This window comes from Pimephales promelas, chromosome 7 (assembly GCF_988280905.1).
Source record: "Pimephales promelas chromosome 7, fPimPro1.hap1.1, whole genome shotgun sequence".
Taxonomy (NCBI): domain Eukaryota; kingdom Metazoa; phylum Chordata; class Actinopteri; order Cypriniformes; family Leuciscidae; genus Pimephales; species Pimephales promelas.
The window spans coordinates 28513309-28524759 of NC_142775.1; the positions used below are offsets into that span (position 1 = coordinate 28513309).

General features: G+C 41.2%; 1 protein-coding gene across 1 annotated transcript; it reads left to right on the forward strand.

The window, feature by feature from the left end:
- Nucleotides 1-5996: 5996 nt before the first annotated feature.
- On the forward strand, nt 5997-11233 carry LOC120474245 (uncharacterized). The gene is made up of 2 exons (XM_089133303.1): nt 5997-7256; nt 7378-11233. The coding sequence occupies exons 1-2, from the start codon at nt 7210-7212 to the stop codon at nt 11132-11134; spliced, it is 3804 nt and encodes a 1267-aa protein (XP_088989429.1). The 5' UTR covers nt 5997-7209; the 3' UTR covers nt 11135-11233.
- Nucleotides 11234-11451: the final 218 nt, after the last annotated feature.

The following is an 11451-nucleotide window of genomic DNA, read 5'->3' on the forward strand; positions in this document are numbered from 1 at the left end:
AGAATCCAGAGTTTTGAGAAGATTGGAGAAACTTAATTTTTTGCCCAAAAATGAAAAAAACCTAAGGGGTAACACTGTCGTTTTTTTTTCGGGTCAAAATTTTGAGTTTCGATATCTCAGCTCTGGAAGGGTCTAGAGCCTCCATTTTTGCACTCAGGTCAAAGTCTCGTGGCCCTCTATCAGAATCCAGAGTTTTGAGAAGATTGGAGAAACTTAATTTTTCGCCCGAAAACGAAAAAAACGTAAGGGGTAACACTGTCGTTTTTTTTCGGGTCAAAATTTTGAGTTTCGATATCTCAGCTCTGGAAGGGTCTAGAGCCTCCATTTTTGCACTCAGGTCAAAGTCTCACAGCCCTCTATCATAATCCAGAGTTTTGAGAAGATTGGAGAAACTTAATTTTTTGCCCAAAAATGAAAAAAAACGTAAGGGGTAACACTGTCGTTTTTTTTTCGGGTCGAAATTTTGAAATTCGATATCTCAGCTCTGGAAGGGTCTAGAGCCTCCATTTTTGCACTCAGGTCAAAGTCTCGTGGCCCTCTATCAGAATCCAGAGTTTTGAGAAGATTGGAGAAACTTAATTTTTCGCCCGAAAACGAAAAAAACGTAAGGGGTAACACTGTCGTTTTTTTTTTCGGGTCGAAATTTTAAAATTCAATATCTCAGCTCTGGAAGGGTCTAGAGCCTCCATTTTTGCACTCAGGTCAAAGTCTCACAGCCCTCTAACATAATACAGAGTTTTGAGAAGATTGGAGAAACTTAATTTTTCGCCCAAAAATGAAAAAAACGTAAGGGGTAACACTGTCGTTTTTTTTTCGGGTCGAAATTTTGAGTTTCGATATCTCAGCTCTGGAAGGGTCTAGAGCCTCCATTTTTGCACTCAGGTCAAAGTCTCACAGCCCTCTATCATAATCCAGAGTTTTGAGAAGATTGGAGAAACTTAATTTTTTGCCCAAAAATGAAAAAAAACGTAAGGGGTAACACTGTCGGTTTTTTTTCGGGTCGAAATTTTGAAATTCGATATCTCAGCTCTGGAAGGGTCTAGAGCCTCCATTTTTGCACTCAGGTCAAAGTCTCGTGGCCCTCTATCAGAATCCAGAGTTTTGAGAAGATTGGAGAAACTTAATTTTTCGCCCGAAAACAAAAAAAACGTAAGGGGTAACACTGTCGTTTTTTTTTTCGGGTCGAAATTTTAAAATTCAATATCTCAGCTCTGGAAGGGTCTAGAGCCTCCATTTTTGCACTCAGGTCAAAGTCTCACAGCCCTCTATCATAATCCAGAGTTTTGAGAAGATTGGAGAAACTTATTTTTTTGCCCAAAAATAAAAAAAAACGTAAGGGGTAACACTGTCGTTTTTTTTTCGGGTCGAAATTTTAAAATTCAATATCTCAGCTCTGGAAGGGTCTAGAGCCTCCATTTTTGCACTCAGGTCAAAGTCTCACAGCCCTCTATCATAATCCAGAGTTTTGAGAAGATTGGAGAAACTTAATTTTTTAGCCCAAAAATGAAAAAAAACGTAAGGGGTAACACTGTCGTTTTTTTTTCGGGTCGAAATTTTGAAATTCGATATCTCAGCTCTGGAAGGGTCTAGAGCTTCCATTTTTGCACTCAGGTCAAAGTCTTGTGGCCCTCTTTCAGAATCCAGAGTTTTGAGAAGATTGGAGAAACTTAATTTTTCACCCGAAAACAAAAAAACGTAAGGGGTAACACTGTCGTTTTTTTTCAGGTCGAAATTTTAAAATTCAATATCTCAGCTCTGGAAGGGTCTAGAGCCTCCATTTTTGCACTCAGGTCAAAGTCTCACAGCCCTCTATCATAATCCAGAGTTTTGAGAAGATTGGAGAAACTTAATTTTTTGCCCAAAAATGAAAAAAAACGTAAGGGGGTAACACTGTCGTTTTTTTTTCGGGTCGAAATTTTGAAATTCGATATCTCAGCTCTGGAAGGGTCTAGAGCCTCAATTTTTGCACTCAGGTCAAAGTCTCGTGGCCCTCTATCAGAATCCAGAGTTTTGAGAAGATTGGAGAAACTTAATTTTTCGCCCGAAAACGAAAAAAACGTAAGGGGTAACACTGTCGTTTTTTTTTTCGGGTCGAAATTTTAAAATTCAATATCTCAGCTCTGGAAGGGTCTAGAGCCTCCATTTTTGCACTCAGGTCAAAGTCTCACAGCCCTCTATCATAATCCAGAGTTTTGAGAAGATTGGAGAAACTTAATTTTTCGCCCAAAAATGAAAAAAACGTAAGGGGTAACACTGTCGTTTTTTTTTTCGGGTCGAAATTTTGAGTTTCGATATCTCAGCTCTGGAAGGGTCTAGAGCCTCCATTTTTGCACTCAGGTCAAAGTCTCACAGCCCTCTATCATAATCCAGAGTTTTGAGAAGATTGGAGAAACTTAATTTTTTGCCCAAAAATGAAAAAAAACGTAAGGGGTAACACTGTCGGTTTTTTTTCGGGTCGAAATTTTGAAATTCGATATCTCAGCTCTGGAAGGGTCTAGAGCCTCCATTTTTGCACTCAGGTCAAAGTCTCGTGGCCCTCTATCAGAATCCAGAGTTTTGAGAAGATTGGAGAAACTTAATTTTTCGCCCGAAAACAAAAAAAACGTAAGGGGTAACACTGTCGGTTTTTTTTCGGGTCGAAATTTTAAAATTCAATATCTCAGCTCTGGAAGGGTCTAGAGCCTCCATTTTTGCACTCAGGTCAAAGTCTCACAGCCCTCTATCATAATCCAGAGTTTTGAGAAGATTGGAGAAACTTAATTTTTTAGCCCAAAAATGAAAAAAAACGTAAGGGGTAACACTGTCGTTTTTTTTTTCGGGTCGAAATTTTGAAATTCGATATCTCAGCTCTGGAAGGGTCTAGAGCTTCCATTTTTGCACTCAGGTCAAAGTCTTGTGGCCCTCTTTCAGAATCCAGAGTTTTGAGAAGATTGGAGAAACTTAATTTTTCGCCCGAAAACAAAAAAAACGTAAGGGGTAACACTGTCGGTTTTTTTTCGGGTCGAAATTTTAAAATTCAATATCTCAGCTCTGGAAGGGTCTAGAGCCTCCATTTTTGCACTCAGGTCAAAGTCTCACAGCCCTCTATCATAATCCAGAGTTTTGAGAAGATTGGAGAAACTTAATTTTTTAGCCCAAAAATGAAAAAAAACGTAAGGGGTAACACTGTCGTTTTTTTTTTCGGGTCGAAATTTTGAAATTCGATATCTCAGCTCTGGAAGGGTCTAGAGCTTCCATTTTTGCACTCAGGTCAAAGTCTTGTGGCCCTCTTTCAGAATCCAGAGTTTTGAGAAGATTGGAGAAACTTAATTTTTCGCCCGAAAACAAAAAAACGTAAGGGGTAACACTGTCGTTTTTTTTCAGGTCGAAATTTTAAAATTCAATATCTCAGCTCTGGAAGGGTCTAGAGCCTCCATTTTTGCACTCAGGTCAAAGTCTCACAGCCCTCTATCATAATCCAGAGTTTTGAGAAGATTGGAGAAACTTAACTTTTTGCCCAAAAATGAAAAAAAAACGTAAGGGGTAACACTGTCGGTTTTTTTTCGGGTCAAAATTTTGCAATTCGATATCTCAGCTCTGGAAGGGTCTAGAGCCTCCATTTTTGCACTCAGGTCAAAGTCTCATGGCCCTCTATCAGAATCCAGAGTTTTGAGAAGATTGGAGAAACTTAATTTTTCGCCCGAAAACGAAAAAAACGTAAGGGGTAACACTGTCGTTTTTTTTTCGGGTCGAAATTTTAAAATTCAATATCTCAGCTCTGGAAGGGTCTAGAGCCTCCATTTTTGCACTCAGGTCAAAGTCTCACAGCCCTCTATCATAATCCAGAGTTTTGAGAAGATTGGAGAAACTTATTTTTTTGCCCAAAAATGAAAAAAAACGTAAGGGGTAACACTGTCGTTTTTTTTTCGGGTCGAAATTTTAAAATTCAATATCTCAGCTCTGGAAGGGTCTAGAGCCTCCATTTTTGCACTCAGGTCAAAGTCTCACAGCCCTCTATCATAATCCAGAGTTTTGAGAAGATTGGAGAAACTTAATTTTTTAGCCCAAAAATGAAAAAAAACGTAAGGGGTAACACTGTCGTTTTTTTTTTCGGGTCGAAATTTTGAAATTCGATATCTCAGCTCTGGAAGGGTCTAGAGCTTCCATTTTTGCACTCAGGTCAAAGTCTTGTGGCCCTCTTTCAGAATCCAGAGTTTTGAGAAGATTGGAGAAACTTAATTTTTCGCCCGAAAACAAAAAAACGTAAGGGGTAACACTGTCGTTTTTTTTTCAGGTCGAAATTTTAAAATTCAATATCTCAGCTCTGGAAGGGTCTAGAGCCTCCATTTTTGCACTCAGGTCAAAGTCTCACAGCCCTCTATCATAATCCAGAGTTTTGAGAAGATTGGAGAAACTTAATTTTTTAGCCCAAAAATGAAAAAAAACGTAAGGGGTAACACTGTCGTTTTTTTTTCGGGTCGAAATTTTGAAATTCGATATCTCAGCTCTGGAAGGGTCTAGAGCCTCAATTTTTGCACTCAGGTCAAAGTCTCGTGGCCCTCTATCAGAATCCAGAGTTTTGAGAAGATTGGAGAAACTTAATTTTTCACCTGAAAACAAAAAAAACGTAAGGGGTAACACTGTCGTTTTTTTTTTCGGGTCGAAATTTTACAATTCGATATCTCAGCTCTGGAAGGGTCTAGAGCCTCCAATTTTGCACTCAGGTCAAAGTCTCACAGCCCTCTATCATAATCCAGAGTTTTGAGAAGATTGGAGAAACTTAATTTTTTGACCAAAAATGAAAAAAAAACGTAAGGGGTAACACTGTCGTTTTTTTTTCGGGTCAAAATTTTGAGTTTCGATATCTCAGCTCTGGAAGGGTCTAGAGCCTCCATTTTTACACTCAGGTCAAAGTCTCGTGGCCCTCTATCAGAATCCAGAGTTTTGAGAAGATTGGAGAAACTTAATTTTTCGCCCAAAAATGAATAAAACGTAAGGGGTAACACTGTCGTTTTTTTTCGGGTCAAAATTTTGAGTTTCGATATCTCAGCTCTGGAAGGGTCTAGAGCCTCCATTTTTGCACTCAGGTCAAAGTCTCGTGGCCCTCTATCAGAATCCAGAGTTTTGAGAAGATTGGAGAAACTTAATTTTTCGCCCAAAAATGAAAAAAACGTAAGGGGTAACACTGTCGTTTTTTTTTCGGGTCAAAATTTTGAGTTTCGATATCTCAGCTCTGGAAGGGTCTAGAGCCTCCATTTTTGCACTCAGGTCAAAGTCTCACAGCCCTCTATCATAATCCGGAGTTTTGAGAAGATTGGAGAAACTTAATTTTTTGCCCAAAAATGAAAAAAACCTAAGGGGTAACACTGTCGTTTTTTTTTCGGGTCAAAATTTTGAGTTTCGATATCTCAGCTCTGGAAGGGTCTAGAGCCTCCATTTTTGCACTCAGGTCAAAGTCTCGTGGCCCTCTATCAGAATCCAGAGTTTTGAGAAGATTGGAGAAACTTAATTTTTCGCCCGAAAACGAAAAAAACGTAAGGGGTAACACTGTCGTTTTTTTTTCGGGTCAAAATTTTGAGTTTCGATATCTCAGCTCTGGAAGGGTCTAGAGCCTCCATTTTTGCACTCAGGTCAAAGTCTCACAGCCCTCTATCATAATCCAGAGTTTTGAGAAGATTGGAGAAACTTAATTTTTTGCCCAAAAATGAAAAAAAACGTAAGGGGTAACACTGTCGTTTTTTTTTCGGGTCGAAATTTTGAAATTCGATATCTCAGCTCTGGAAGGGTCTAGAGCCTCCATTTTTGCACTCAGGTCAAAGTCTCGTGGCCCTCTATCAGAATCCAGAGTTTTGAGAAGATTGGAGAAACTTAATTTTTCGCCCGAAAACGAAAAAAAACGTAAGGGTGTGATGATGAACCTGTAGGTTATCACCATGTGAACATCCGTTCACAGTGTTGTTGTTTATATTGTCTTTTTGTTTAATGTTATAATTGTTTTCATATTGTTTATCTTTGATTAAGGATATTATTTGTGATTATGTATCTGTTTGGATTTAAATGCAAGAACACTGATATTGAATGTTTCCATTGTCAGGGGAGTTATTCGACCCCTACAGTTGGTATGACCCACTAGTTTTGGCGGGAAAATAGCATATATAAAGGAGTGAGGCTAATTGAGTGGGGAGAGACGGGCCATGTGCCAGTACTAGTACAGTCCAATGCTGTAGGATGTGTCGTGATTGTCAGAGGTTTGTTCCTCGAGGCTGGATTTGATGCCATGTTTTTGCTGCTTTCAGCATGTTTTATTTATGTTTTGTAATGTTTATTTTGAGTATTTTTTTGATGATTTCTTTTGTTTATTTTTGAACTTGATTTGAAGCACGTGTGCTGAGACAGCTGTCCTCAATAAATTCACCTTCAACGATTTCCTGCATGGTACTCCAGTTATTCCATCCTTTCCCGGGCCTATCGGCAAATAAATTGACGCAACGACTCAGGGTAATGGTATTCAACTAGACCTCTGACAACAAATCAGTGTGGCATTCTAACATCAGGCGGCTGTAGTTGAAACCACATCCCGACACATGGTGGCAGCGGTGGTTCCAGGCCTTAAAAGGGAAACGAGTACACATGCAGTGGAAATCATGCTGCCCCAGCTGCACATCGTTTAAAGGAAAGTGGCAGAGGTTGATCTCTGGTCAAAGGGAAAATGCCACCAAAGAGGCAAGATGGAGCGAGGGGAAAAGATGAGGGTAAACCAGCAGAGGAACTGGAGGCAACGAGTTCATCTCCAATGCACGATGAAAGGACTTCAGGTAGTACGTCAGAGCCGATGGCTATAATGCTGCAAAACTTTCTGCATAGCCAACAGCAAAGAGAAGAAAGGCTGGAAAAAGAAGCGCAACGTCACGAGCACAAATATCGGATACTTCAACATCAATTCGTACAACTACAGTCCGAAGTTCACCAGGAAAGACAGGATCGGCTGGCAAGGGGGGTGCCAACAGTGAGTGACACAGAGGCTACAGAGTTGAGGTCGGATGCAAATACACGTCCCAGGCGACAACAGGCACTAAGTGATACGACGACATCAGCAGCAGATGAGGTCACAACGGGAAGACGAGATTATGGTTTAACAAGTTTTAACTGCCCAAGGATGCTGCCCTGGTCAAGTGATGAGGATATTGAGCATTATTTAATGACTTTCGAACGTATTGCTCAAGCGTGCAAATGGCCGAGTCAGGACTGGGTGTTACATCTCCTGCCGTTACTAACAGGTAAAGCAAGAGCAGCGTATGTGGCTATGGAGCCTGAGAATTCAATGGACTATGATTGTGTTAAACAGACGATACTTGACAAGTTTGAAATTAATCCAGAAACCTTTCGGCAACGTTTCAGAGCGTACAGTCTAGGTGATGATGAAACACCACGTGAACTGTATGTGAGACTGAAAGATCTGTACGAAAAGTGGATGGTCCCTTCACGTCGAACTAAACAAGAAATTGGTGATCAAATAGTACTGGAGCAGTTTCTCAAATTGCTGAACCCAGAAGCAAGAACGTGGGTGAAGCAGAATGGCCCTACATCGTGTCAACAAGCGGCAGAACTGGCAGAGTCATTCATGGCTGCGAGGCGATCACTGCATCAGCCGAGACGATGGCGAGACATCCACCACAGCCCAACCGGTAAGTCTGGGGATGCTAAGGGTAGTGGTCTGAGAAATTTTGATGCTGATAGACGGACATTGCAAAATAGTTCTACTCTGAGTAACAGTATGCGTGCAAGTGGAGTTAGCCAGTATAACAGAAGGTCTGTGATAATATGTCATACATGTGGTCAGGCAGGGCATAAAAGAGCTGAGTGTCCAGTGCAAAACATGTCTGCTACTCGCTTGTGTTATGAGTTAAGATCTTCTGTGAAGCTAAATGAGATTGAACTGAACACAGACACAGTAGTGGAGGTGAAGATTGGAAATACGTTGTTTAAAGCATTGGTTGATTCAGGTTCAAGCCAGACATTAGTGAGACCAGAGTGTTTGGGAAAGTCAAATGTGCTGAAACAGGATAAGCTGAGAGTCTGTTGTATACATGGCGATGAAAAAGAGTATCCTAAAACGGAGATGGTGATTGAAATTGAAGGCCAAGCCTATAAGTTATCAGTTGGAGTAATTGACAAATCCCCTTATCCAGTGATATTAGGCAGAGATATACCTGTGTTGGTGGATTTGTTGCAGAGTGATGACAAGGTAGCAGATGCAAGGGTTGTAACCAGAGCACAGGCTAATCAAGAAGAGGTTACTAAACAACTTTTACAAGATTTACCATTCAATGTGGCTTCCAAAAACAGGAAATCTAGGAGGGAGAAACGGCAGGATAAAGTAATGGGTACTGAGGTAATTGAAAATGTGAAACAACCGAATTCAGATGATCTCGAACAAATTCCTCATGATATTGTGCAGTTGCAAAGGCAGGATGAAACTTTAAAACCGTTGTTTGAGAAAGCTAAGGCTGATAGTACAAGGTCGGCATTAATTCAGAAAGATCAACTGGTGATCAAGGATGACAAGTTGTACTTAATAAGTGCTGAAGGTGAGAGATTGGTGGTACCGGAGTCTATGAGATTGAAGGTATTACAATTGGGACATTCCGTACCTTGGGCAGGACATTTAGGCCAGCAGAAAACACTGGCGAGAATTGCTGGTAAGTTCTTTTGGCCTAAGCTCTATACAGACGTTATCGATTTTTGTAAATCATGCCCAGAATGTCAGATGGTGAGACCAGCTAAAAAGAGTGACAGAGTACCTCTGGTAAGCTTGCCTATTATTGACATACCATTTTCTCGTATTGCGATGGACATCGTAGGACCTTTGGAAAGGAGTAGATCTGGTAATAAGTACATTCTTGTTGTTGCTGATTACGCTACGCGTTATCCAGAGGTGTTTCCTCTCAGAAACATCAAGACAAGGCAGGTTGTCAATGCACTGGTTCAACTTTTTTCTCGAGTAGGATTGCCTAAAGAGATAATCACAGACCAGGGTACTAATTTTACGTCTAAGTTAATGAAACAAGTTTGCTCAATGTTGCGCATACATCCTATCCAGACCACTCCTTATCACCCTCAGACCGATGGTATGGTGGAGAGGTTTAACCAGACCTTGAAGTACATGTTACGAAAGTTTGTGTCTGATACAGGAACTGATTGGGACCAATGGTTGCCGTATTTGATGTTCGCTTATCGTGAAGTCCCACAGTCATCAACAGGCTTCTCGCCATTCGAGATGCTATATGGACGTCAGGTTCGGGGACCGTTGGATGTGCTAAAAGAGGCTTGGGAAGGAGATAATGCACGTGAGAAAACAAACATTTTGTCATATGTCATGAAGATGAGGGAGAAATTGGACTCAATGGCCGAGGTTGTGAGGGCTAACATGACAAAAGCACAGCAGCAACAGAAACATTGGTATGATCAGTCAAGTAGGAAAAGAACACTGAGCCCAGGGCAGAGGGTATTGTTATTGCTCCCTACTACAGAAAGTTCTCTTTTGGCCAAATGGCAAGGGCCATATGAAGTGCTTAGAAAGCTGAGTCCCACAAATTATGAGATTGCTGTACCTGACCGTAGAAAAAAGTCTCAGATCTTCCATATTAATCTTTTGAGGCCTTGGAATGAGAGAAAAGGCTCATGGTCAGAGCAGCTGTGGGCGAGGAAAGTGGAGGATGAAGAGGAATTGGAGGAACAATATTTTCCTGTTAATTCAAATTCAACTTTCCCACTAATTGATCATCTAACACCCAAACAGCAAAAAGAGTTCCAGAGTCTAGTTCCAGGGGGTCTCTTTTCTGACAAACCAGGAAGAACAAAACTTTTGCATCACGATATTCGTTTGCTTGCAACAGAGCCGATCAGGCAAAGTCACTGCAGAGTGCCAGCACGCCTGATCCCTGCCTTGAAAGAGGAAGTGCAAATGATGCTGGAGTCTGATATCATCGAGCCCTCAACAAGTGAATGGTGCAGCCCAGTGGTATTGGTACCCAAGAAAGACGGCACGCTCAGATTCTGCGTTGATTACTCGAAACTGAATGCAGTATCATCTTTCGACCCTTATCCGATGCCGAGAGTCGACGAGTTGATCGAACAACTAGGCAAAGCTAAGTATTTAACAACGTTAGATTTGTGCAAAGGATATTGGCAAGTTCCTTTAACTGATTCTGCTAAGAACTTGACTGCTTTTCGTGTTCCAGCAGGGCTATACCATTTTAAGTATATGCCATTCGGTCTGCACGGGGCCGCAGCAACCTTCCAACGCCTGGTGGATCAAGTGCTGAGGGGTCTGGACAGCTTTGCAGCAGCATACATTGACGATATCGTCATCTTTAGCGAGTCTTGGGAACAGCATCAGGAACACTTGACAAAGGTGTTTGAAAGAATTCAGCGGGCAGGTCTGGTGGTAAATGCCAAGAAATGCCAGATAGCCAGACAGGAAGTTTCTTTCTTGGGATACATTGCTGGAGGAGGTTCAGTGAGACCTCAAGTGGACAAGCTACAAGCAATTTTGTCATGTGCACCTCCATCGTCGAAGAAAAGTGTCAGATCCTTTTTAGGTTTGATCGGCTGGTACAGAAGGTTTATACCTAACTTTGCCAGCAGAGCAGCACCACTGACTGAACTTACAAAGAAAAGCAGTTCCACTAAAGTCAAGTGGACACCTGAATGTGAACGTGCCTTTCAAGATCTTAAGTCCTGTTTATGTAAAGACCCTGTGTTACAAAGTCCGAACTTTGAGTTGCCATTTGTGGTACAAACGGATGCATCTGAGTTGGGACTGGGGGCAGTACTGTTACAGGGGGAAGGAGAAAACCGTCGTCCAGTTCAGTACATAAGCAGAAAACTTTTTCCCCGAGAGACTAAGTATTCCACAGTGGAGAAGGAGGCCCTAGCCATCAAATGGGCCTTGGACACGTTGAAGTACTATCTGATTGGTAAAGACTTTGTGCTTGAGACCGATCACAGAGCATTGCAATGGCTCAAGAGAATGAGAGACACTAACGCAAGAATAACACGATGGTATTTATCCCTGCAACCTTTTAAATTTGAAATCCAATATAGACCAGGAGTGCTTAATGTTATGGCTGACTTTTTGTCACGTCACTCCTGAGGTCGTGACTGTTTAGAGGAAGGGGGGTGTGTGATGATGAACCTGTAGGTTATCACCATGTGAACATCCGTTCACAGTGTTGTTGTTTATATTGTCTTTTTGTTTAATGTTATAATTGTTTTCATATTGTTTATCTTTGATTAAGGATATTATTTGTGATTATGTATCTGTTTGGATTTAAATGCAAGAACACTGATATTGAATGTTTCCATTGTCAGGGGAGTTATTCGACCCCTACAGTTGGTATGACCCACTAGTTTTGGCGGGAAAATAGCATATATAAAGGAGTGAGGCTAATTGAGTGGGGAGAGACGGGC

What these genes read in the sequence shown, in the direction of transcription:
- LOC120474245 (XM_089133303.1), top strand. Translation starts at nt 7,210, where the DNA reads ATGGCCGAGTCAGGACTGGGTGTTACATCTCCTGCCGTTACTAACAG. An exon ending in TCTCCTGCCGTTACTAACAG is followed by an intron (nt 7,257 to 7,377) that starts GTAAAGCAAGAG and finishes GCAACGTTTCAG; the next exon opens with AGCGTACAGTCTAGGTGATG.